This window comes from Manis javanica, chromosome 1 (genome assembly GCF_040802235.1).
Source record: "Manis javanica isolate MJ-LG chromosome 1, MJ_LKY, whole genome shotgun sequence".
NCBI classification, from domain to species: domain Eukaryota; kingdom Metazoa; phylum Chordata; class Mammalia; order Pholidota; family Manidae; genus Manis; species Manis javanica.
In genome coordinates, this window is record NC_133156.1 from 179,982,223 (window position 1) to 180,010,202 (window position 27,980).

A 27,980-nucleotide genomic window follows, 5' to 3' on the forward strand; every position below is an offset into this window, starting at 1 on the left:
TCTCTTTTTCCTTATTTTTTACTATGGTGAAATACAAATAACATAACACCATATTAACTTTTATTAAGTGTACAGTCCTGTGTTATAAATACATTCATAATATTGTGCAACTATCAACACCATCCTTCGCCTGAACTCTTTTCACATTGTAAAATTGACACCCTATACCCATTAAAAGCCCCATTTCCCTCAACCCCAGCCGCTGGCCACCACAATTCTACTCTCTGTCTCTACAGTTTTGAGTAGTCTAAGTACCTCATGTAAGCGGAATCATATAGTATTGTCTGTCTGTGGCTTATTTCACTTAGCATGGTGTCCTCAAGGTTCATCCATGTGGTAGCGTATATCAGAATTTCTTTCCTTTTCACACAGTGTAAGAAATAAACATGTTTTAAGCCACTAAGGTATGGAGTTCTCTGTTATTGTGTCATAACAAAGCCTGTCCTGACTAGTATAGCAATAGCCAAAGAATAAGAACTTATCTAGGAAAGCTCCTAGTGGTAGCTTTGTCATAAACATTGCAGAGGTTACATGTGGACATCTTGCTTTGTCAACTAGGACCTTGTAGGCTCATGTTCCTTTCTTTCTAAAGATACTTACCTGGAAATTACAAGGTGACCACAATGTATGATGAGCTACAGAATCGTGATGATACCACAGACAAGTTGCATAAACCCAGTAAATCTGAGGTGTTGGGTTTTGAGTCTGAAAAAAAATCAGTTCAGTGGATATGTAAGGGGAGAGGCAACATGAGGGGGAATGGCTCTCACAAAAGGTTGAAGGAAGGCCCTCCATCTTCCTTTCTGCACCTAATGCTCATTCAGCAACACTCTACCCAGACTCAGTTCTGCTCTCTTACTCCATAAGCCAGGTCACAATGCTGGTACTCTGGACTCACCAATTTTAGAAATGCTGATATTAGTTGCAGTGGGCATGAATTTCTCTCCAAACACAGGTACAAAAAGTATTACTTTACTTTTATAAATCTAATTAACTTGGTTTTGGAGCTCCCAATAACTTCAGGGGGAAAATATTCTCTCAGCCATCCTGAGGGTCACCATTCTTTTCCCTAGAACTGGACATGAATTCAGGGAACTCAAGTGGATCCCAGCAAAGGTCAGAAGAGTCTCTGCTCCCACAATTGCTGATGAGAAGCTCATCGTCTGAGCCCACAGAGGGTAGGCAGTCCACCCTTCCACACCAAAGCATGAGCACACTCCCACATAATCCCCAGGGCCATGACTGTCTCCAGTACCCATACAGTCCATCCCACCAGAGCTTTCTCACTTCTGGAGAAGCTGCATGGAAGCAGGACACAGGTCTTCATCACTAAGAGAATAAAACAGCCATCCCTACCCTCACCTCATGGAAGGGCCACTTCTGCCTTCACATTTCTTATAGAGGAAGCAATAGGAGCTTAGCTATCACACAAGATTAAACATGCCTTAAAAGTAGAGTGCTGAGAATGGGTACCAAGTCTTTGCACTCTTGAGCCTGTAGGGGAGAGGTCCAGTGAATCCATCTGAAGCTGGCTAAAACCAGGCCTGAGCGTTCCCCATGAGTTCCCTGCCTCAGCCTCTGACCACAGAGGTATAATCAGCCTCTTCAACATTTAACCTTCAGAGAGTCCCTGGAGTGAACCTCAGCTGGGAGGGTTTTATTCCCAGTCTCCTCGATTCGAAGGACTTCCTTGAATTTAAGGGTGGCATGTTGGTCTCTGGACCAAGCATCCATTGCTGATTCCTCCTGCCCCAAGCATGGCTCCACCTGCAGGTGGTCAAAGCCTTGAGCTTATGGTTTAGCACAGCCAAGTCTCAAGAGTCCACGAGAGGGGTGCCAACTCTGACATAAATGAGGAGTGCCATACCAACCAGCAGGCAGGTCCAGGATTTATCTGTAGCCCTAAACCTTGGGCCCAGTGTGTCTAGGCAAACCCTAGTTCCATAGACTGGGAACACTTGGAAAAGAAAGAGAAAGAGAGTTCTTGACTTACACTTTTTTTCCCACAGGGCCTGGAGCAGTCCTCTGAGCCTGACCCCTTATCTGGGCCCTCCCAACCCCACCTGGCCCCATCTAACAACCTCAGAGAGCTAGATCATTCCTTCTGTTGCTTGCCTTACCTTACCTCAACCAGGACCTGGTGTTTTACATCAATCCAGATGGACCTCTTTGGAACCATACCTGCTGTCTACTGGCCATGTCAAATTGCCATGTCATGGAGAAGCTCCACCAAGAATTTAAAAACTGCAGAGCTATTTCTTGTTGCTTTATTACCATTTTTTCCCTCCAGTTGGTGTTGAAAGTTCCAACCTTGCCTCTGCTACATCCAAAAACTCAAGTTTTATCCCCACTTCCTAGACACAGGATCTGTGCATACAGTTGACCAAGACACTCAGTTATAGCCATGATTTCCCTCCTTTGACAGGGAGTATCAGGGCCCATCAGATGCTGAAAGGCATTCTGCCATCACCGAGGCCATCAGTCAACTAGTGGGGCTGCTGGGAAAAGGGAGGGAGCTGGGGACTCCCAGGAAGGAAGTGAGCCTGCCTCCTGTTGAGTGGCGGCCAGTGGTGTTAGAGCTCACTTGCCTAATAAGACACAACAGTGAGCCTCTCCTTCTGCCTCTATTTCCAGCACCGCACTGTGGGTAGAAGCAAACCACAGGTTAGGGGTGACAAGCGAAGAGTCGGTTTATGGGCCAGAGAGAGGAATTTAAGAGTGAAAGCCAAAAAGTGGGCAATCTTTGGAGTCTGGAAGTAAACACAAGCTCCATCCCCACCCTTCCTCATGGCTGCTTTGAAGTGTGAAGCCAGGCAGATGTCTGACTGCCAGAATCCCATTTCTCCCCACAGGAACCCTGCACCCTTCCTCAGCTCCCTTGTCCACAGCTCCACAGGCCAAAGATCATGCAACCAGCTATGCACAGCATTTCTTTGAGAGGTGGCTTCACATTCCTGTGCTATCACTCACTCTTGGGACTTGATCTTTGTACCAAAAGATGGCCCTCCCCATTTCAGACCTATTTCCACACTTTCTCTTTTTTTCCGATATTCCTCATCCCATTTTCCTCCAACCAAACCACTGTCCAAGGACCAAAGGCCTCAAATCCACTGTGAACCAGCCCCTCCCCTCCTTGGGAAACTTCCTCTTCCCCTCATCACTGAGAGCCCAGGCCCTCCAACATCTCCTCACTGCTCCTCTTCCCCCAAAATGGAGCAAACCCATAATGTCCAGAGAGTAAAGTGAGGGTAAACTTAAGAACATGGAGCCTTCCTCCATTCCCACGTAGGACTAAGAAAGTCACTAAGATCAGACACATTTGGGGATTATAAAATCCAAAGCCCTACTTCCTAAAACCTGGACACCAGCAGCTAAGATCTGGCCTGAGATGACCCAGGACAGGACGTCTGTGTGGGAGGACTCCTACAGAGAATGGGCCCTAAAGTGATTGCCTGTGTCATGGTTATCCTATAGTTAAGCTATATGATTATGGCATAATAAGACAGTTTTTACAATAACAGCCTCTACCAGTATAGATAGTATCTTATCAATTACATGTTTTCTCATTTAATCCTTGCAACATCCCTGAGGTAGGTTTTATTATCCCCACTTTACAGATGAGTAAAGCTATGTTCCTAGATCAGATTACTTGCTGAAGATCATACACTTATCAGTGGCAAAGCCACTGATAATTCCAAACTCAAGGGACTTTTTTGAGTAGTTCACAGGCTGCTGCCAAAGAAAGGAGAGCTGAAAACTTCACCTGGGATGGGCTGGATCATTCATCAGAGCTCAAAGACCAGAACTGAGCAGGAGAAGCCTAGAGCATCTGGGAGTTACAAGGCAGGAGTTTGGTAAGGGTTGACAGTGTCTTCAAATGTACAAAGCCCATGTTCCAGGAACTGAAGAAACAAGACAATGTCCAGCAGCCACAGATCCAGGGGCTTCCAGACGACATCCAGTAGCCGCAGGTCCAGGGGCCTCCAGACGACATCCAGCAGCCGCAGGTCCAGAGGCCTCCAGACGACATCCAGCAGCCACAGGTCCAGGGGCCTCCAGACGACATCCAGCAGCGACAGGTCCAGGGGCCTCCAGATGACATCCAGCAGCCGCAGGTCCAGAGGCTGGCCACAGGACAGGGATGGCAGGACAGGAAGAGCTACCACTGAGAAGCAGCATCTCAGCCTGACCCCATGGTGACCATGGGGCAGTGGTCCTTTTACTTTGTTAAGGCCTTGAGAATATGATGAAAACCACAAAACCTCTCCCCAGAAAAACACAGACAATTATTTACAGATGACATATATTTTGCATACGATTTCAGGGAGTCCATGGACCCTAGTGGAGAACGCCTGCTTTAGGGCAAAGGTGTCAACCTGAGTGAAGTCATTGCCACAAACCTGTCTTATGTAGCTTGTATTTTCTATGACTGTTTCCCTTTTGTCATCCCCTAATATTTAGATTGTTGTGAAGTTTATTTTTAATGGGAGCCAACGAAAGGGGGCCCAACCTATACTCCAGCCAGACAAAGTAACTATGCACGGCAGTGGTGGCAGCCAGGAGGCAAAAACAGAAAGCTGGGGTCACATGCACCGCTGTCCTTCCCACCCAGAAGGTCACTTCGGGAGTTTTTCTCTACTCAAGAGAAATGCTGTGGTTGGTGATGGGAACAGGGCAGTGGTGTGCTCCCGTATGGAAAGGAAAGCCAATCCTTCTCTGACAGCAGAGTCTGAAGCCCTACAGGCAATGCCCCCGTTACAGCCTCTCCCCTCCTGACCCCCATGAATACACTGAGCACTGGCCCAGTCATTCATACACATGCGGCCAGGTCTCCTATGAACCCCCATGTATTTACACACTCTTTTATGGAAGGACAACTAGGATTGGGGAGACCTCAGGCCAGAGATTCCACATTGGAACACAGGGATCATGCGCTCCCCACAGAGAATCAGATGAACTGGGAGAATCGGCAAAAAAGCTCAGTATACATTAGCCCCCAATCACCTTTAGGCCTCCTCCTCTGGCCAGGACCCAACCAGAAGGCAAAGTCATAGCTGTGTCCTATGCCCCATTCCCAAACTAATGGGCCCAAGATAATGGTGCCAGGACTGAAGGAGTCACAGGGGTTCAGAGGGCAGGGGTGGGAAAAGTCCTGATTCACTGCAGAGAGCAGCTCTGATCTCTCATGGGAATCAGGAAATCAAGCAAAGGCTTGTCCCCAAGCCCATCCAGGCCCAGAGAAGGCAGACACTGAAGTCCAACTGATCGCTCAAAGGCCAAAGAGAACTCAGAGGCCAGGACGGTGTTCCAGGCCCAGCAACTCCAGCCTCTCAGTGGCCATTCCATTGCAGAGGTCACTTGTACACTGGTGGTCATTTGCCCTAAATGGATGTTTCATCACATGTGGCTAGAGGGGCACCAGTTAGCCTAATGTGGGCTGGGCTTGGGCAAGGATCAAGCAGGAAAGGCGGAGGAAAGCCCCCAAAGCCACTGGCCCTCTTGGCCAGTGCCAGGGGCAACCGCTCATCTTCAGGAGATGGGGAGGGAGGGTCTTGGCTATAGCTTGTGGTCCCAGATGCCGGAGCCCCTAGGTCCAACCCCACCTTGTCTCTAGCCAGAAGTTCCCTCCGTCGCCGTTGCTGCTGACGCCGACCAATAAGAAGGAGAGCCAGTGATGCTGTAAGAACCCCCAGGAGGAAGCCGACCAGCCCAGCCCCCACCATGTGGGCCTGACTTGGGGCACCCCGCTGGCTGCTCCACACCAAACTGTAAGCAGCCACCACGCGGGCCGCCCCCCCTTCTTGACATTCACAGGCATAAGCCCCCATGGCCCCTGGGGTCACCACCACCTCCAGCCCATCCCGCCGGGGGGTGAATGGAGTCACTCCACCAGGCTGGTGCCACACACAGGATGCCCACGCTGAGCTCGGGGAGCATGGCAAGACCACGTGCGCAGAGGCAGCCACAGGAACTTCAAACACCACCGGGTGTTCTGCAGAGAGAGAGCAAAGGCTCAGAAGACAGTGCTGCTGCAGGGTGGGGGCATGACGAAGAGAAGTGCGGGGTGACATCAGGTATGAGAAGGGAGTTTGCAAAGAGGCTAAGGTCCTGCGTCACCGGTTGCCATATCTTCTAGGATCTAAGTTTGAAAGTGGGTCCAAACTGGACAACATTCTAGCCCTTCCCACCCACTCCACCCCCATTTACCTAAACCATACAGACCTCCGGGCTCTTTGGGACACAAAGAAGAGACATCCGCTGACTCTATGTCTTGGGCCAGCCTATAAAGAAGAGAATACTTGGTAAAGCCAGGGTCAACATTCCCATCCACCTTCCTCAGGACCACCAACCATTCACTCATCCCTTACAACTCCCACCAGCTCATGCATCAGTCAACATTCTCTTCCTCACTAAATTTTTCCTCAATATCTTATCCTCCTCATGATATTTGCCATGACAACTGTCAGATTCTACACATATTTTTAGCAGACCACAGATTTGCACTAGGCTTGTGGCAAAGATGTTTGGTGGGCTGCTTTAAAAGGAGCAGATGAACCTTCCAGGAAATGTAGGTGGCTGCCCTAAACCATGCAATTTCTCTGGAAAACATTAAATCTGCCATTTTTTCCCTGCTAAGAGAAAAAGAAAACTTCTTTCCTGTAAGAGCTAACCAAAATTCCATGAGGGTCAGTGAGGTGACTTTGTTTCATAAAAGCTGCTCTTCTCTAGGTGGGAACTCTCTCTCTTCTACTGTTGCTATCTATTGGCTTCTAACAGATCTGTTTCAAATAACACAGTCTTGGTATTTCTGGGATTGGGTGGACTGTGTCTGACAGAGGGACACAGGACAGACTGCTCACCCTAATCTCCCTGGTAGCCCTACCTGGAGGATGGAGGCAGTGAGAACTCCACTGGGCTGTCAGTGAAGACAGGTGCAGGTTCAGTGTAAACATACAAAAGCCTCACCCACAGACAGGCTCCATTCAAGTATGGACTCCTTCAACATGAATTGAGGCCCCTGACATGAGCTCAAGACTAGTATGGATACATTAAAATCTTCTGGATGAAACCAAAGTTGCTTAGTCTAGCTGAGAGTAGGGAACCAGGGAGACCATATGTGCAACTCTAGCCTCTTTGTCTGTGTAACTTCACAATGTTTTTTTCCCTTATATGAGTTGAGGTAGGAAAGGTAATATGCATAAAAGTACCATCTTGGTAGTTTCTTGTATTACCAAGAAATACACTGGCATGTACACATACCCCACATCCCTCCTACACATGTATCTTAAGGGAACCCTAAGGCTCAAGCACATGAAAAACGATACCAAAAAAAAAAAATTTTTTTATTTCAGTGGATAGTAAAACAATAAAGAAAGAATAAAACACTTATTTTTGTCTAATAGATGTTTAAAAGTTCTCCCAAGAGAAACCAGAAGACCAGGTCAAAGTTCTTAACCAAAAATTAATTCCCAAAACAAGCACTTTCACTGCTAAAAAATTTATAACCTTGGAGTTCAGTAATATATACAAATATACTGTAAATTAACTGGGCTCCAAATTAGGAAATTTCAATGTCAGTTTGAAAAAATACATTCCAAACAATCAATTAAGAATGATCCATTGAAGGGAATTTCAAAGATTAAAAGACTTAAACCACATATTAGCCAATTACAATTTACAATTGATGAATATTATTTGGATCCTGACTTGAGCAAATTATTCTTAAGTATATGCAATTAAGAAAATTGGAACCTTGACCGGATGTTTCATGACATTAAGAAGTTGTTTTGGTATGATGATGATAATACGGTTATGTGTTTTTAAAAGCCCTTTTGTGATAGAGCTTTGCATGGAAAGATTTGTGGATGAAGTGATAAGTTTGACATTTGCTTTAAAATAATTAGGAATGAATATTAATGAAGCAAGAGTGGTCAGAAGTTGGTGGTTGATGAAGTTGAGTGATAAGATAATAGGAATTCATTATACTATTCTATTTGAATGTTTGAAGTTTCTTAAATTTCTTAAAATAAAATGTTTTTAAGAGAGTCCTCTTCTAGTAGGAATACACACTGAAACGTATGAGATGAACATGATATCAGGGATTTGCTTCAATGTGGCATATGACTTCAAGCTAGCTGCTACGTGGGAAAGGGATGGTAGGATCCCACACCAATTAGACCAATCAGAAGGTTATTAGAGTTAAGAGATGATGATGACTTTGAACAGGGTGATTACAGTTAAGATGGAAGAGATGGAGAGAAGAGGCTATGGGCTGAGGATATGACAGACAGCTAGAGTACGTACAAACTGCAATACAATGTAGGCAGTTCCTGGCTTAAGCAGCTGGATGGGTATAAGTCCCTCTTTTGAGATGAGGAAAACCAGAGGAGGAGCATGTGAAGGAAAGAGGAAAAACATGCACTCTAAAACCTGGTAAGCTGTGAAGCATCCAGAGGGAATATCAAGTAGGTAGTTTGACAGGGAATTCTGTAGCCCTGTGGCTGTCACCAGCACTTCACTGGTATTGAAAATAATGGGAATGAAATCGCTCTGGGTGGGCCAGAGCCCTGGGACAGCAGGCAAGAGACCAATGTAGCCACACTCACCCTCCATGCTCCCCAGCAGTGGCCACACATGCATCTAGCTGGAAGCTCCAGGCACAGACAGGGTCTTGGGCCAAAATGCACTCTGAGCAGCTCTGGAGACGGCGACAGTTGGTTGTATTTACTTGTGTCACCTCAGTACGAGAGCCAACCAGGAGCCAGTTCTACAGAAATAGAGAGAGGGGATGAATGTGCTAGATCTCCCAGACATCAGGCTCACAAACTAGCTCTGGGCTCAGATGTCTCCCCACCAGATGGTCCAATATCTACAACTCACTTGATACAATTTCATAGTCTCAACTGGCTGTGGCTCTGGGAATAAGGCCAGATCCTCAAGGACACTGAGATGGGCTCCAATCCGCACTGCTCGATGGAGGTGTCCATCCTCTAGGAAGCAGGCAAAGGGCAAGACATAAAGACATAACTGAACCAGTGCCTCGGACTCTGATATCTGTGTGATTAGGACCCTCTCTGTGATGAGAGCATGTGTGCACTGAATGGGCATCTTGCTTGACTATTAAACATACCTGTCCCCAGGTAAAGCACATCATACTCTTTTCCTGAGAGACTGGTCACCCTGTGGGCCACAAGTCTGAGATAGGCTGTATCCGTGGTGACCAGCAGGGGGTGGTCGTTAGCTGGAAGCACTGGCCCGTCCATGAGCGGATGGTCCCGGATGAAGGTGAGCACACGGTCAGGCAGGGAGAGCGACGATGCAAACTGCTGGAGCTTCATGTTGTTAGCAATGCACTGGAGGAAACAGGAGGAGCAAACAAGTTGCCCAGAGGCAGGAAGTATCCACGACACTTAGGTGGGCTCTAGACCTAAGGCAGCAATTAAGGCGTGGGGCAAAGAGCTGCCCAGCCCATTCACCTCTCCAGGTCTGGGCTGGGGTACATCATTGTGCATGACAGGCAGTCCCCTGTTGCAGTCATGCTTCAGCTCTCTGAAGGGACCATTCAGTACTGTCCGAATGTCTTGTGGTTGGAAGGCACAGAGAGAAGAGATGGCAGCTCCCTCCCTGGAAGAGTCACAGGTTGGAGCCAAATATTTGGAGGGAACTAGGAGTCAGCAACTCATCCCCTGCTAAATGAGATGACCCCTGAGCAATGCACAAGGAGCCATGAAGCCTGCTCCAGAACACAGGAAACAGGGCTCTGGGCGGAGTCCACCCCCTCTGGAGGACACAGCTCTGACACTGCAGCACCCCCAGAGGACCCCCACCCTGGAGCTCTCCTCCACACCAGGACCCCCCTCACCACTGGGAGGAAAAGATGCCATAAAAGATGGGGGTCCCCAATCCATGCTCAGGTCGAAGAATGGCCATGTCCTGCAGGACACTGGAGGCCCGGCCATGCTCAGGCCCTGGACACAGCAGGTCAGCCTTCAGAAATGTTGTCCACCTCTGCTGGAGGGTCTTCCGGCCCCCAAGATCCCCCTGGGGTGACAAGCACATGGGAAGTTCTCTTTAGAAGACCAGTATTGGGGAAGACATGTGGACACCAATACAAGTCTCCCCCTGACTTGAGGGGGAGAGAGACAGATGCATAGGAATGCAAAGACAGAGACATAGGGTAGCTGCAGGGCATAATGAGACATACAGTGGAGGGGGCACACTAAGAGTGGCAGCCACAAAGTTCACTGTGCACTTACGAAGTATTGTACTAAGCACTACATAAGTTATGGCATTTAGCCCTCAAAACAACCCCTACAGCTATTTAATTAATATCCTCATCTTACAGAGGAGGGTCAAAGATGCTAAATCTGCCCCGTGCCACAGAGGCAGTAAGTGATGGAGCCAGGACTTGAACCCAGGTCTCCCAACAGTTCTTGCCTTTAACCTTTACACTAGCCCACCTCCTGGTCATAGGGGTAATTTGGGGGGTCAAAGAGGCCAGTGCCCTTTCCCCACACTCCCAAGCCCCGGAAAAGTGAAGGCATAGGAAAAAAGAAGACAGGAGAATTGCAAAGACAGAGACCCAGAGAGGAAAGACAGGAGGACAGGCGGGGCCGGAGAGGACAGACAGCTGGGATCGGGGTCTCACCGCACACACACGGGCCACCCGTGGAACCTTAACGCGCTCGTACGAGTCAATCGTTCTAGAAGTCTCCGTAAAGAAGAAATAGACTTCATCATCTCCGTCTTCATCCCCCCACTCGGCTGGACTCAAGGCCTCGGCTGCAACAAAGGCTGGGGCTGGGAGAGACCGGTGGCCTCAGCTCCCACAGACACAGCCTGGAGCCCCGCGGCCTCCACCTGTCCGTCCCGGGGGCATCCCTCCTCCTCTCCCCACCGTTAAGCCAGGAAGGCAAGGTCTCTGTCCGAATCCAGTCCTCAGCACGACCCGCAGCCCGGGAGATAATCGGCTCCGTCCCCAGGTAGTTTTTCACAGTGGCAGCATAGAGGACCCCCCCTGCAGGGTGACAGGGAAGAGACAGGCTGTCAGGGACCCACCTAGGGAAGCAACAGGTCACAAGCAGGGCAGGGAATAAAGCCAGGCAGAAACTCTCAAGAGCTGAGCTCTGCAGATTAAGTACTGGGCACTAAGCACATGACAGACATCACTCACTTAAAATCAATGTAGAAACAAAGTGCTCCAGGGCAGCAGGGGGCCAGTGTTAGGGGAAGACACAGCGTTAAGGCATCGGTAATGTGGAAGAAGGGAGAATAAAGACTACGTGCCTTGTGGAAATTAGGAAATTTTTGTTTGCTGGTTTGTTTTTTAGTTATTTGGGAGCTTTCTCTATCCCATAATGTGCTGAGACTGCAGGAAGGGCGTCTGCTTTACAGCGTGTACCAAGCTGACTTAGTTCTCCCACTTAAGTCAATGGTAAATGTCTGAAGGAACTGGTGCTTTTTCCCAATGCCAGTGAGTGTACACTGCTCTGGAACAGGACACAACTCCAGGGTAAACTCGAATCATTCATGGAAATGATCAAAATACAGATTCCTGGGCCCAGCAATTCTCACTTGATAGATTTAGGGGGTGACCCAAGAACTGAGTTTCGAACAATAAGCTGCCGTTACCCTGTCTTTGAGGGACACCAGCCTTGCGGATGAACGATGTCCAACAGCCAGGAGCAGCAGTGAGGAACCAGATCCTCTTGCTGTGGAATGGAGGGGCTGAGGTGCTCTTGGGATGGTGGGGATAGGAGAAGAGAGAAATCATAAACACTCTGGGAAGGAAGGGGAGGTGGAGCTCTACGGGCTGAAAACTACAGGCAATCTGAGGAACACTGTCAAGGGCTAAGAAATGAGCAGGAGAAAACTATTCAGGCAGTAGCAGAAGGTCACCAACTCCTGGAGGAGTTGTGTCACAGGGACCCTGGAGAGAACAGAGTGGCATTCTTTCACCACCTACTACACTGGGCCCCTGCCCCCATGAACCGCCATGTGAATCCAGAAGATAAATGTATAATCAGAGACCAGGAGGCATGGACTAATAGATGTGTGGGGGTAATTCAAAGGAGGACTCAACCACATCTAAGTGGGGAAGCAGCATCTCAGAGGTGACATGTAGCTGGGTCTGAAGAAAGAGGAATTTGCCAAGTAGAAGGACTTCAGGGAGGAAGACAAGCAAGTGGGGAAGAGGAGAGCCATGTTCAGGGGCATGGAGCACTCCCTGTGGTGGCAGCTCAGAGGGGCACATGGGGCTGCCAGGCAAGTGAGCAGAGATGAAGCTGGAGATGTAGAGATGAGTCTGCTCTGCCACGCCAGGGAATGTGGACTTGGTCTTCACGGTGGGAGTAAAACTGCAGAGATTTTCTTGAGGAGAAGAGTGACATAATTAGTTTTGGTTTTGAAGAAGATAATGCCAGTTAAAAGGCCATTCACACAGTCCAGGCAGTGGAGGGCCTGAACTGAAGCAGCACAGGAATAAAGGGGCCGGATTTGGGAGACATTTCTGAGGCAGAAGCCATTAACAAGATTTGAAAATCAATTCAATATGGGACATAAAAGAATGGAATAAAATAATGTTTCTAAGTTTTTCAGCTTATAAGATGGATAGCAGATGGTAATATGAACAAAGCCAGAACATGACAGAAGGCCCATAAAGGAAAGGAGGTGGTTGGAAAGGAAGGGAGTTCAGGTGTTGGACATGTTAAGGTTGAAGTGCCGCCAGGACATCTGGTTGGAGGTTCTGGAAGGCAATCAAACGGAAGGATCTGGGCAGCAGGACCAGTCAGGTAGCTCGGGAGTCATGCTTAAGTCATGACATGAATGTGACAGCCAGGCAGAAAGGGACAGTGAGAAGAGAGCCCTGGTACATCACCATTTAACAGAGAAACTACTGAAGACGACTGCAAAGATCAAGTCAGAGAGGCTGGAGAAGTAAGCGAGGCCGGTAGGCTGGAAGCTGGAGCGTGGAAACCCCAGCAAGAGCCATGGGGGCTCACACTACTGGAGGTGGCAGTACTGAGCAGAGCCACTGTGAAGCACCATCACCCTGGGGCCACAGATTCTCAAACGAAGCTGCCGGTCTCAGGCACTGGAAAGGTAACCACTACTGAAACAGTTCATGCAGAATAAAAAAGGATCAGGAGCCTTCTGAGGACAGCAGTGGAAGGTTAGAAATGCCCTGTGGGGAGACTATTCTGTGTCGTGAAATTGTAAAAAGAATCCAAGTGTTTTGGAGCCAGAAAGGTGTAGCTTTTGATCCTGAGTACTTTTTAGTTGTGTGATCTCTGTTAACTTTCCTAAGCCTCAGGTTCCTCACACATGGAATGGAGATAACACCACCTTCCACTCAGAGCAGTGAAGAGAGTTAAGTGAGGTAACAAATACAGAGGCCCAGGTAGGGCCTGGCACACGGCTGGCATTCAATACATGTGAGTCACAGCTTCTTAAGGAACCTCAAGGGGCCACGCCTGGCTTGTTGCCAGAAGGTGGGAGGCACCATGAAATGGCACCCCATTCCCTTCTGGAGTATTTCAGGAGGGAGAAAACCGGGTGTGGGACACAGGTCCTGGCAACAATGGAGCAGCCAATGAGCCAATCCTCTATACTTCCAAAGGGGGGAAAGTTGACACAGAAGCCAGAGTTGGAAAGAAAATTTTCCCTCAGCACATTGTTCACAAACACTCCAGATCCAAAACTGGCAGAAGCTGTGTCAAGGACTCCCTGAGACTGGAGGGAGATGTGGTGGAGGGGGGAGAGAGAGAATATTTGGGGAGCATGATTTGGGGGGTGGGGGGTGGCACAATCATAAATATTCCAGAAACAGCAAATGACCACAGATAATGATGCAAGGACCCAGTGGTGGATGGAGGCAGATGGTCCCAAAATTTTCTACAGGACCAATGAGGGCATCAGCAACTCTGGAGCCTAAAATGCTCATGAGCACAAGCACCCAGGGTGGAATAGCAGAGGGTCATTGATGACACAGCAGGAGGGATCAGACACTGTGGGAGGAAGTAGCAGGGTTCCAGGAGCTCCAGGAACACCAGAGTGCCTGCAACACAGTCCTACGCACACACACAGAGGGGAAGGAACAGCAGCCATCACAGTCCTGAGGGCAGGAGTGCACAGGAGGACACAGGATCACCACATGTCCTAGATTCTCCAGAACAGCCTCAATTTCAAATATTCTGTGGTGCTGCTCACATTATAAAACAGCCCTGTATGTGCAATTGTTTAGCAAATTATTACTGAATGGATCAAGTCAGTAAACATGAAAACACACATTTGCTATTGGCAAAAGATGAGTGCCAAAGACAGTGATGTCCATGGTGCTGAGTGCAGTGAACAAGCTGGTTAGAAAAAAACATGTATTCAACTCTGTATTTTTAAAAACATGTAGGACATGTCTGCATAACTCTACAGTGTCAATGATGTTTCTATCTCACTAATGGAATTACAAGTGATTTTAATTTTCTGATTTCTACTTTTTTGTATTCTGTTTTTGTAAGCATCTTTTATTCTTATAACCCCCAAAATTAGGATGTTTTCATTTTGGAAATATAAAAAAAAATCAAAAGCTCAAAAATCACAAAAGATGAGGAAAAATCAGTCAAAGAAAAATCACAATTATGTGTGGAAATAGATCTCTACTTGCCCTAAGTGAACATAGGCCTCCCAGATGTGTTAACAACTAATGCTGACAAGCTCAGATACATGTCATGGCAGTGAATATTTCACTATACCCTAGGGGTTTAAATTTTTCACTCTGGTATCAAATGTTCACTTTTAAAGGTTTAAAATAGGAATTACCATTCATTAGCTTTAAAAAAGGAGGATTTTAAACATGCCCTAGACAAGCTTCCTCCATTCCCCTTTCCTCTCATGGTCAGGGCTTTACAGAATAATACATTGCTTCTACCCTAACATTCTCCATTTCTTTACCTAAGGATTAGGCTAGCTGGATACTGTTTGTTTTTTGTTTTATGTTTTTTGTTTTTGTCAAGACAAAATATTTTTAATGATGGTTAGTTTAACTTTTCTTTACAATCTTGGTACTATGTAGCAAACATTACCACCCATCTATGGATACTGTTTTTTTAAACAGGATATAATTAGTTGGAGATACAGTGTTTATTCTGCCTTTTCCTCTGTTGGACATACAGGATTTCTGCAACTGCCTTGTTTCCGTGTGTGAATGCTAGTCTTGGGGCAGACACACCTGGGTAGGCTTGGCCCCAAAATGCTGGCAGCACTGAGGGCATCTGGAACATTTGCAGTACGCCCTGGCAGATGCAGTAATCGCAAGATGCAACGAGACCAAAAGGAGAGGATGAAAACACAGGATGGGTTACCAAAGAAAAAGGGCAAAAGCTTCTTCCAGCTCTTTTGGATAAAAGCTGTATTTATTATAGGATGTGATGACTGCCTGCCATCTCTAGCTTGGGTACCTGGATGAGTAATGGCACTATGCACTCAGAGGAGGGGACACTGGTTAGAGGAGTAGGCTTTGGGGAGGAGAGTGAAGAGGATGAGCTCAGTTTGGGACATGCTGATTTTGAGAGTTTAAGTGGAAATGTCTGGAATGTGGTCTGTAGCTCCAGATAATGTCTGGGTGGTATCAGAAGGCTATGGAAACAGAATCCACAGGGAGGGTTTGGAGAGCTTTGGAAGGCATCAGATTTGGGAGGCATCAGAATGTAGTGAAAACAGAAACTACAAAGCTGCTTAAAATCACAACTACATACAACAGAGAAGACAAGAGGATCTTAGGTAGAAGTCTAAGGAACTCCAACATTTAAAGAATGAGCGGAAGACGGAGACCCTACAAAGGAGACTAAATAGGAATTGCCAATGTTCTTGGGCTAAGGTGAATGCTCTTGTAAAAATATCTCCATTTTTCTAAATTGAAATAGTACAAATAGAGACACTGAGATCATTTTGATAATTTTACCCAATTTCAGTACAGATAAGTGTGATATTTAAAGACAAGGTTTCTGAGGCTTTTTCTTAAAGAAATAAAAGCACCAATAAACATAAGAAAAATTGTTCAATCTCACTAACAGAGATGCAAATAAAAATATATCAAATTGGACTTTGGAAGAGGTCACCGTATGCTTATTAACTATATTACTCAGGACTGACAAGGTTGCAATGAAACAAGGTTCTCTCATCACTGCTACTGGGGTCGTCGACTGGGGAGCAATTTAGCAAAATCCATCAAGCACTATAAAAATCTTTACATTCTTTGGCCCAGCAACCTTACTTTTTAGATGAACTTATATGCAATTAATTCAACCAATTCATGTAGATGATTTACATAAACATTTATATAAAAGGATTTCTTCTGCAACATTATTTATAAAAGCAATAATTTGTTTTAAAATTTAAATACATTATATGGGAATAATTAAATTGTGCTATATTCATGTGATGGAAGAATATGCGACCACTAAAAATCATGTTTTGAATATTTAAACAATCTCTATGATGAGAAAATGCTCAGTATATGACATTAAGTGAAATATGCATGGTGATTCCAATTTATTATAAATTCACACATACACAGTAGAACATTATTTCCAAAATAATAGCAGTGGTTACCTGATGATGACTGAATTACAAAGAAACTTTTCAATTTCTTCTTTATACATTTCCATACTTTCTCGATTTCCTACAATGCACATTGTAATTTTTATAATTTAAAATAAGAAATACTCTTGCTAATATTTTCTAATAATATTCTCATTACTAAAGCTCTTCTTCTTATTTCAAAACACTTCTATAATCCTTAAAGACATTTTTACAGACCCTAACTAGGTATTTTGGTTCTAGTTTTTACATAATGTTGCCACTATTTTCTATACTGTTACTTTCAAACCAGAGGGGAGGCAGGGCATAATGGATCAACATTGAAAGCTCCAACTGAACACTGGTATTTATGTCAGACCAAGAAAAAATTTAAGTTATAGCCCTACAAGTAAGAGCTGCAGAGGAAAATTAATAATATTGGTATTGACTATGATTTGGATCTGAGACAGAAAGAGACATGGAGTTTCTATGTTAACTGTTTAAAGCTAGCCGTTCTAAACTGCTAGAAAATGATTTTGGATGACTCCATTAATTATCAACAGAATTTCTCTTTAAAAAGATTTGAAACCTTTTTGTAAAATGTTCTTCCTTTTTGAAAACATTCCTTGTCATACAATAATCTTATTTATGAACTGTGTATTCTTAAACCACACGCTAATGCAAATTCACTTTCTGATTCTAACATGAAGTACACACAGAAGGCTGAATGAACATAAAGATTACTGCTTAAAACAAAGAAAGTATGTTAACTGATTATCTTAGATTGTCATAATTGAGAAGTCACTTGGTTGAAAAACAATTACATAGAATAAAAAGACATTCATTCACAACTGCTAAAACTAAGTCCTTCTTAATGATCCCAAAGACTGGCTCCAAGTTTTGCCAAAGATGCTTGATAAAAATCCACAAAAAACTATTGACAGTTTAATTCAAATGTGTATGAGTATTAACAAGGTCTTATCAATTTCAACTGTAGATGTATGATAATGACAACCTACATATTCTATTTACTAGATATATCCTTAATGCTCATTTTCAAGAACTTACGCTATTACTTTTCATAAAAGATAAGTCATTAACTGTGTGACTAAGAATGATTTCATTTGTATGATTTCATAGCTTTTAAGACTTTTCCTACAAAGTCATGCATAAGAAAAAAATTTCATTGTTACATCTGGTATCCCAATTCTTGTTTTTCATAAAATATTGTCTGAAAGTATAGGTAAAGATGTATTTTACAATGAAGTTCACAGAAAAAGTCAGTGAAGAAAGAAAAAACCGTGCTATCAATGATGCTGAATCAACTGATCAGCTAGTTGGGAAAAATTAAGTTACATCCCCATCTCATGCCATTCATTAAAATACATTCCAAGTAAATCAAACAGTTAAATATTTAGAAAAAAAATTTTTTAAAAACAAAGTTTTTATCTTCTGTCTAACTGAAGAAGAATTTAACTTTAAAAATACATAATCACAAAGGAAAAGATACAGATTAGAACACTAATATCCTACCTGATAATTGGCCCAAGAATATGAGCAGAGGATTTATCAAAGAGGAAATAAAAGTAAGTACTAAAACATGAAAAAATCATGTTCAACTTGACTAATATCCAAAGAAATACAAATTAAAACAAGGTGCCATTTTTAGCCTTATTTAGTGAATGTTTTTGAAAATGACAATATTATTCTGATAAAATTTATGTGAGAAAAAAACACTCTCATTCACTACAATTTAGGGTGTAAATGGCACACCCTTTCTAAGAAACTCAATTAGCAACAGATAATGAGCCATAAAATGTTCACACCTTTTGGTACAGTAATCCATTTCCAAGAACCTTAAGGAGACAATATAAGATGAGGACAAAATTTTATGCACAAAAATGTCCATTATAGTATTATGGATAATAGCAAAAACTTTGAAGCCAACTAAATATGCTTGGAAATAAAATTAATTTATATAAACAACTTGGAATTGTGTAAATTGTGAAGTGCTCCCAGGATGAGTCGCATAATAGCCTTAAAAACTCTCTTCACAGAGGATTTTTAAATTATATGGAAATCCTATGATATAAAATTACAAGACAAAATTCAAAATTAAATCCATGTAGCATGATGTTTAGAAGTTTTATAATACACAACACTCACAAAATTCGTATTAACTTGCTTATTTTACTCTATCATGAGAAAATGGCTGGATTCTCACCAAATTTGAAGGGTGTGGGCAGGGTAGTTTGACCTAAAATACAGGCTATGCAATTCACTTGTGGATGCCAAAGAACTGGGCAATCATTCTCCAAAAAGGTTTAGGCATAATCTATGACAGAACAATTCCACACTGAGCAACCATATATCTTGTTCAAAGGAAGTAACAACAGAATTTATTTAACAGTTATTACTGATTCCTCTGAGCAACAAAGGATTGGCAGCAAAATCTATGTGCATGAGTATATATGCCATGTGCACACCCACATCACAAAAGCTAGAAAAAAAATCCTAGCACAAGACCCATGCAGCTATCTATATTTAAATTAAAATTAAATAACATTTAAAATTCCTTCCTTCAGTCAAACTAGTCAGGGCTATTGTTCTAGGGCTCAAGAGCCCCATGTAGCTGGTAGCTATCATACTGGACAGCACAGATATAGAACATTTCCGTGTCACACAAAGTTCTTTTGGACAGTGTGGTTCTATGTTTCTTATGTTCTTCTTTATACTTTTTCCAAGTTTATTACAATATGCATTATAGTACATTCCTCTTATACATAGAAAAAAAACACTATGAGAAAAGAAAACAAGGTCAACAGAGGAAACACTCAGACTAGAGGTATAGAGGACACATCCTCTAGAGAGAACCCAAGGACTAATACTTTGGGAAAAGGAGGAGGACACAGGCACTCTGGGAAGAACAGGACAGGCTCAAAAGAGACATGGAAATAATAGACATTCTGAGGAAAGGAAGAAAGGCCAGAGAAATGCCAACAGCAGAGGTGGTGAGGTAGCAGTTACAGCAAGAAGTAAAGTTCTTGTCTATCCCCACTCACCAGCCATTACAGCTGCTGACCGCTGAGCTGGCTCAAAAGGACATTTCCCCCGGCCACTCTCAAGTCTTTCAACCTGCCGGAAACTGGACACATCCTACAGACCAGAAGGGTGCAGTGGGTTGAGGGGTGATGGGGTGGGTCATGGTGAGAATTACAAAGATGATCAGATAAAGGACAAGCCCAGTACCCATTCATCTCCCATTCCTCCACTACCATCCTCATATTCCCAGTCTGCTCTTCATGCTTCCCCCACCCAATCCTGCATTTCCCATCTCTGCCATCCCTCTTTTCATCAATATATTCCTCTTCCCTCAATTACCAGTGCCCCAGTCCCCCCACATGCTCTGATGATGGAACACCTCAGATAGCCCTAGGAGACACTAAGAGGCTGAAGGCAGGTCTTTCCTCTGAAATGCTGCTGAATTGCAAGGTTTGCAACTGGCTGGAGAATGTGCTACAGGACAAAGAGAACCATGGAAGAAAGTAGGCCTCCTGAGGGCTGAGCTCTTAGAAGAATTAAGTGAGGGCTGGTATAGGACCATCTGGGGCCCAGGGATCTAGAGGGAAAGGTCATCCTCCCCCTGCCCCAGCCCAGGGATAAAAGACAACACCAGAGTTAAGGATCCATGGAATGGGGGAAGGGAACCTGCAAAGTCAGTGAAGACCACTGGCTCAGGTCAGAATCTGAGGATTTGTTAAGTAACTGCGTTCCTCACCCAGGGACTGCAGGACTGACCTGGCAGAAGCGAGGAGTATTCCACCAGGGCCAACCAGAAGCTACCTTAGGTGGGCAGCTGACACTAAGAGAGGCTCCAAGATAACATCTACAAGTGGAAATCGGGGAAGCTTTCAACCTATGGCAGGAAAGTTAACTGTGGCCGATTAGGAATCAAAGTTATGGCATGGACACACCAGGCATGGTTAACGATTTAAGTGAACATTTGGTGTTGCTGAAGTTTGATTGCTTTGATGGTAGTTGACTCCAACATAGATATAGATCCCCTGGGAATAAATATATACTGGTCCATTCTGACTGCTCTTTGGTATAGTTGGCAAACTAGGTTTTATTTTAAGGAGAGAGACTTGAAAAGGCCTGTTAAAATTAGATGTGGGCTGAGGTCCCCAAAATAGGAATACTGGGTCACAAGAGTCTTCTGGAATAGAGGACCCCACAGCGGCACAAGCACCTCACTTGTGTGGCAGTGGGAGCATCTGAGCCTGAGGAGAAAGACGGGAGTTCTGTGAGGGATCACCAACACTTGTGGGCACTCCGGCATAGAATTATACCTGCTGCGTGCCCTTCCCACCTCACACCTAAACCAAGACAGTAACCTCCTTCTCTCTACCCTGTCTAGCCCCACCATCAATTTGCTCTACATATCTACCCCAAATTAATATTTTTAGAGTATCAGTCACTGACTCGATAAATCTTTGAGCAGGAAAATGACAAAAGGGCTCACCATTGTCTGGAGTGCAAACTCTTCAGCCCAAATTACTTATTTTCTAATACTTCTCAAAATAAACTCTTTCTTCTAACCAAACCTGGACCACTTGTTATTCCTAGAAAAAAAATTGTGTTTTCCCATCTCAGTACCTGAGACTGTTCCCTAACACTTCCCCAGAGACTAACAAGATGAGCCTTTTCTCAGGTCTCATTCTCTTTAATCTTTATGCAGCATTTGATACTTTTGACTCACTCCCCTCCTTCAAATATTCTATTTCTTGATTCTCTTGGAACTCTGCCTTTCTGGGGTCCTTCCTCCTACTTGTCATTTCTCTACCTCCTTTTGTTGTTTCTCTTTTCCTTTCTGGCATCTACCTGTCTATCCTAAGGACCCATCCTAAGTCCTTGTCACATATACTTCAACGATCTCATTTATACTTACATTTCCAGGCATAGTTTCCATGCATATCATTCCCAAACTCTAACCCATGTTTGCACATGACCACCATACTTCCTCACAGAGATGGCCTATCAGCCCACAAAGCTACATGTCAAATCTAATCCTCCTGCAGTTTCCCCAATTAACATTTTCATATTATTTCAGTTTATAAACTTTGAGCAAGTGAGCCTCCTATTAACTAGATATGTTAGGGTTATTTTCTAGGTAAAGTAGATTTACTAGGGTCTGAGAGGGAGGGGCAAGACCACACCACTGCATTCCCTATCTGACTGCACTGCACTGTCACTGTGGCTGTCAGCAGTCTCTCCACATCAGTTGTAGGGAAGGCAAGTCCCTGAAGCCAAAAGAGAGGTGGGTAAGGAAGGCATTCACTGAGCTGCGGAGTTGGAACCGACTCTTTGGCCCTGGCCAAGAAGGGTACCAGACATATAAAGGATCTTCCCCAGGTGGTTAGGAAGGAAAAACAAGCTAGTCCCTGTTTTATGAAACAGGTCAAATGTCACAAGAAACTGAAACCCGGTTAAGTCTTCTATACTGCATGCTGGTCTAAAGGGACAGAGTGGCGGAGCAGGGCCAGACAAACAAACCTGGATTTGGATCCTGACTGCCTCTGCCAGCTATATAATCCTAGCCATGGTCCCTAGCTTTTCGGAACTTCCATTTCCTTGCCTGTAAAATGGAAATAAATAATACCTAAATATCATGATGTGGTGATGAGAATTAAACCCAACTGTGAATCTAAGGAACCGAGCACCAAGGCCGGGGCAGAGCAGCTGCTTGGTTGAATGGGAGGTCTCACAGCCATGGTTCTTGTTGTAAGTCTAACAGTTTTCTCTGTTAACTGCTGAAGCTCCCTCAACAAAGCAAACTAAAATATTTTCCTCCAGTGTCTGATGAGCTGTCACTGAAGGGCAACGCTCCACATTGTTGGAGCTGGTAAGTCCAGGGCTTGAACTTCCTTTTGTAAGAACCTTCATTTCTCCAAACAATCAACTCTGAGCAACTTGTACCTGGATCAGCTGGTCAGAGCTCTCAGCTAAGAGTTCTGCATAGTGTCAAAGTCATCAGCCTGGAACATGACAGGATCAGCACTAGGGATAAGGCAAGAACTTGCTCAAGAAGATGGAGGTTGCCAAGTAGCAGGATAAGACAGCTAGAGGCAGAAGAGAGTGCTCAGGAAGCCTAGAGGGCAGTCTCCATTTGTGGCTTGAAGGGTTAACACAGCTCATTTTGGGGGGCTGTGCCCTATATTCTCCTGCAAACAAGCCTTGACCAAAGGAATCCCCTTCATTTCATGAGTCTGCTAGACAGGAGGGTTCAGAGAAAGAGCTGAAAGTCAGAGGAGTGTAGGACACAGATTCCCGGCTTCACTTTTAGTTACTAAAGTTCCCTAAGAGTGGATAGGGGGTCCACATCACACCAATCCAGACAGCTGTGTCCAGAACAGAGTATTTATCTAACAACCATTAGAGTCCCACCTCAGAGAGCCAAGGAAGAACAGAAGGCCCTGGGAGACTAACTTGAAGTGATCATACTATCTATAAGTCATGGCTCTTCTTTTCATATCCTTGGGCTTTTCACTGCAGACTGGAAAAAAGACAAATACGGTGAAGGCAGTTCCTCTGCTACTTTCTGAGCTTCACGAGAACTACCCTGATATTACCTGATGAGACACAGAGATTTTCAATGCCACCCTGAACTGAGAACCCTTCCAGGATGGGGGAGCTAGCCACACCCTAGGAGGGGGTCTATCTTCCTCATTATGAAAAGGACTTGGTGTAAGCCCAACTTCCCCCAAGGGCAGCCCAGAGGGACTGACTGGATAATCAAACACATACAACTCTAGCATGCAAAGCCAGAGATGTGGGAATGGTCTCTAACAAAGAGGGATTTGGAGGTATACAGAGACTAGATCTAAGTGGCAAGAATTACTGCACATTGCAGAAGGCTCAGAACAAGATGTAGTTCTGGATCAGGGTCAGGAAAGGGAGTCATTGCACTCATCCTATTGCTCTATGGAACAGAACGGGAAACCACTGAACACAAGGTCCTGTGAGGCTTCTGACTCATCCCAGTCAAAAGCTGGGATATGTGCTGTCACAAATGTGCACTGCCAAAGGACCAATGACTAACTACTGGATAACTGATAGGAAAAGCTGAGGGTTCAAAAACATTAAGACCTTTCCTGAGATGTCACCAGTTTCAGGGACTTTTGAGGCCATGACTAGCCCAGATGTGATAAGTGGTATAATGTTCCAAGCCTGCCTGCGTAGGAGAGTATGGAGATGCCTGGGGCTTCAGCAGCAATGTTGACAGAATGCCCACCTTGAAGGCAAGAGCCAGAATAGGGCCAGCAGGTAGTATGGTAGTGGGCAGTGACCTCAGAAGCCATGAGAGCAGAGAGTCACAGCCCACACAAAATGAGGCTGGCAGTGGAAGTGGTGAGAGACAGTCACATGAAATGGGATGAAGAAACAGGCATGGACTACGCTCATTAAGAAACAGACCTAGGCCACCTAGACAAGAATACTCAGGGCAAGAGAAACATGAGTTACTGGCCTCTGAAGTCTCTCCTGGATTACCCTCTCCCTAGCCTGGCTAGCATCCCTAACTTACTTCCTTCCTTTCTTCAACCATGTCTCTCTTTACACTTTACCGCATTTCCTACAGACAACCTCCCCCGCCATCCCTTTCCTCCCCTCCTTCAGCGGCAAGGCTCCACCCTGTAAGGACATCCCTCACCCATGGTGCTTATCATGCACAAGGGTTGCCTTAGGCATGCCCTCCATCACGGTCCCTCACAGAAGACCCTTCCCACCCTCCCACCACTGTCACTCACAATAAACCCGCACTTCGGATCAAAAGCGAAGGTACCACAAGTGAGGAGGTGAGAGGCATTGGCAATGGCGAGAATCTGGACAAAATTGTGACATTCATCCTGGGGGCCAGAGATGGTTACAGAGAATCAGAAGCAGCGGATACAAGGAAAGGCAGGGTAGTGTCAGGACAGTTAGATGCAGCCCTGGGATCAGAAATGACAGGTGATGTTAGAGTCCCTGCCTGGGCCCACTGGGATGGGAGCAATGTGGGGACCCACACAGTCAGGGCTCGGCCAAGGTCTCACTTGACTCAGAAGAGGGCCCAGATTTACACTTACCTCCTTCTTGCCTTTCTTCCTACAGTTCTGTCTGTGGGCTTCAGGCACTGTCCAGTCAATCTGAGAAAGGAAAAGTAACCATTTCCCCCAGGTCCTCCCCAAACTCCTCCCAAGTCAGCACAGGTTAAGGCAGTTCCACAATCTCCATCATTAAGATCCTCGTCCCCACGGCACCGGTTTTCAAACTGTGGATCTCCACCCACTACTGAGTAGTGAAATTGCCACCATTATTTTTAATGAAATAGAATCTATCAGAATATATCACATATAGGAGAGCAGACATTGTTTCAAAAAAGGTTTCTTTAAGTAAATAGCCTGTGCATAATTGGGTCCAAATGTACCATATATTTCTTACTAAGGGGTGGTGAAAAGAGTTTGAAAGCTAGTGCCCTTGAGAAGTGTGATTCTAAGGATTCCTCTCCCCACTGGCATCTGGCCTGGTCACTAGGCCTCCCCCATCATCATGAACCTCCCTCATAGTCTCCCCAGCCACTGTGACCCCCCTCAGCTGAGAAAATGAAGTTGATAATCTCCCAATATTCATTTTCATCAACTCCCCCTCCTACCACCAACACTCTTACATCTTTAGTTATTATGAACACCCCCTCACATTCCATAAAACCATGGATTTAATCGCATGCTTGGGAGTCCTCCCAACTTTTGTCTCTCACCCTGCGGGATCTCTCCCCTGAGAAAGGCAGAGATAAAGCAAAGATGGTGTCCCGGGCACCAACATAAAGTGTGTGGGAAGCAGGATCCACAAGGAGAACAGAGTAATTGTACGTCTGAGGGACGGTGAACCGGGTGAGATAGGAGTCAGCCTCTGGCAGAAAGAGAGGGTAAGAGGGGAGAATGATATCAGCCATTGCTTCATAAGGGTTGGGACCACAAGGGCAAAGCCAAAAGGACTAAGTTTTGTTTTCTTCTAAGAACCATTTGTTTAGCAGCAACCAGGGGTGAAAACAGAGCCTGGACAGATCAGCTATCTATCCTCTGGAGAGGCAGATAACTGATGAGGTCAGAATATTTAGCACACCAGTCAAGTATGCTTTTTTCTATAAAAATAGAACACTTTTAAATTAACAGCATAAATATTAAGTCTGTGATTTCTATTCATAGCAACATGATACATAATTTGAAAATACCTATAAAGGGAAATGCTTCATTCTTTTCACCAACACATTAGAAGTCTATCTCCTCTCTCTCCCAGTACTCCTGTCCTCCCTTCCCCACTTCCTCCATCTCCACCCAAAGAGGTAAAGAAGGCAAGTGCTTTGAAAATGAATCAGCCCAAGTTTAAATGTGGCTCTTTCACTTACCAGCTGTATGATCTTGCATAAGTTACTTGCCCTCTCTGAGAATCACTTACTTCATGTGTGTACCACCACCAACCAGGGTTGATGAAAGAATAAATGAGATAATATATATGGAAGCATCTGACACAAACTACAGGTTTCAAAAATGGTTTATTTTTTCCTTCCTTAGGCATATGCTCCATTTTGGCCAAATCTAAACCTCATGTCAGCATTCAAAACTCTATTTAAAGATTATAACAAATAAATTAGCATGAATTTACCTTCTTAGCTCAACCTCTGGCTCTGAGACCCTATCCTTGCACCAATACATCTCTACTCTACTTGCTTCATCTGCTCAGCCGCCTTCAAGATTGACAGAATGGCCACCAGCCATTCATGCCTAGATGTACTTTTATGGAGCCCCGCCCACCCCAGCCTCCCACACTGACGCTCATGTCTGTGCTGTATCCCACCTACTCTCCTGTGCTTAATATAAGCCCTGGATCATCCAACCTCCCTTCACGTCCCCAACTCTGCTTCACCTTGCCATCCAGACCTCTCTGGATTCTTGGATACCAACCCAGCGTGGCAACCTCAGTTCCATGCTGTAGCTAGTGCTGCAGCACAAACTGAAAGCCTAGGCTCTGACCACAGCATCCCTATATGTCACTGGTCTGAACTTTAGACTATAATTCTATTACCCAGTTGTGCATTTTTGCCAAAGGGTTGTACTTTCAGTTTCTGGTTCTATCTGCCTGAGATGCTAACACTCAATGCCCACTGAGAAGAAAGAAAATAAGGTCCATGGTCACACTAATGCCCACACCACCAGAAAGCCTTTAAAGTGTGAATCATTCCAACGACTACTTTTAACCTTATGGCATCCCCTGGCTTCATCCACATCTCTTAAAAGAACTGTATCTCCCTCCTCCTTTCTACCTTCTGAAGACTTTAAAAATCACTTAAACATAATTTTAATTCAACTCATTGAATGGTTTCCCAACAGTCAATGTAGGGAATGCGCAGAGGGATCAGGTACATTGAGGAAATTGGGAGGGACGTGGTGGATCCGATCGTGGGGAAAACAGAATGGGGTGTGAGGTGAGAAGAATGGGTTAGGGAGATTAGGGCTGTGAGAATGGGGAAAGCCTGGGGAGTGGGGCAGAACTGATGATCAGGGTATTTGGGAAGTGGACAGACGGGAATGCTGAGCTGGAAACCAGAAGGATGGGTGGTTGGAATAGAATTAAAGACCAATAGGTTTGGAAGTAAAATGGGTATCAATCTGGCGTGACGGACACAGGTGTATTATACCGGAAGAGAGGAGTAAGAGAGGAAACTTCGAAATGGACGATCTCGGGCACCCCCATGCCCTCTCTGGGCCTCTGTGCCCGCGTCTGCACCAAGAGGGACTTAACTTTGCGGCCATTCTGCGAAAGAGGGGGCGGCGGAGCCGCCTGGTAGTGTGGTGGTAGCTGACGCTGGAAGCCGGGGCTGGGGGATCCCGCCCGGGTGCTGACGGGGAGTGGGCGGTGCGGTGCAGCAAGCCTAGCACGGAGCTGAGGGGCCCCCGGGTGCAGCTGCCCGGTGGGTCTGGAGTGCAGGTGGATGCTGGCACGTGCGGGCGGGACCGGGGCGCGGGGCCAAAGGCTGAGAGCGAGGGCACCCTCCCCTTACCGGAGATAGGAAGCGAGGTCCTAGGCACCGAGCGGGGAACGCTACCGGACACCGGGCCGCTCAGCACCGCCAGCATCAGCAGCAGGAAGGGCGAGGCCAGAGGCGGCCAGGGGCCCCCGCGCGGCCGCGTGACAAAGACCGGCATCGTCGGTTCCGCAAGGTCCCCTGGGGTGCGCCTTGCAACCTGCGAGCGGGGGCGCTGCGCCACGGGCCTCGGTCCCACTCGGATATCCTCGGCCCGATTCGGTCTGCGACTGCCGGACTAGGCGCAACCCAATCCCGCCCCTTCAAGAAGGGACCAATGGCAGGGATT

At 45.5% G+C, this 27,980-nt stretch overlaps 1 protein-coding gene across 4 annotated transcripts; it reads right to left on the bottom strand.

Annotated features, from left to right (window-relative positions):
* Positions 1–27,936, bottom strand: SEMA4F (ssemaphorin 4F). Of its 4 annotated transcripts, none has more exons than XM_073242080.1 (14): positions 27,668–27,936; positions 25,367–25,518; positions 24,696–24,755; positions 24,378–24,476; positions 11,632–11,737; positions 10,898–11,017; positions 10,649–10,800; positions 9,863–10,041; positions 9,477–9,624; positions 9,131–9,353; positions 8,881–8,990; positions 8,607–8,767; positions 6,223–6,281; positions 1–5,992 (listed from the first exon to the last, which is right to left on the bottom strand). In XM_073242080.1, the coding sequence occupies exons 1-14, from the start codon at positions 27,810–27,812 to the stop codon at positions 5,382–5,384; spliced, it is 2,325 nt and encodes a 774-aa protein (XP_073098181.1). In that variant the 5' UTR covers positions 27,813–27,936; the 3' UTR covers positions 1–5,381. The 4 variants fall into 4 exon arrangements, with proteins under 4 accessions (XP_073098181.1, XP_017504010.2, XP_073098186.1 ...); XM_017648521.3 differs by lacking the exon at positions 11,632–11,737 and adding an exon at positions 19,635–19,728; XM_073242085.1 differs by lacking the exon at positions 24,378–24,476.
* Between the last annotated feature and the right edge of the window lie 44 nt (positions 27,937–27,980).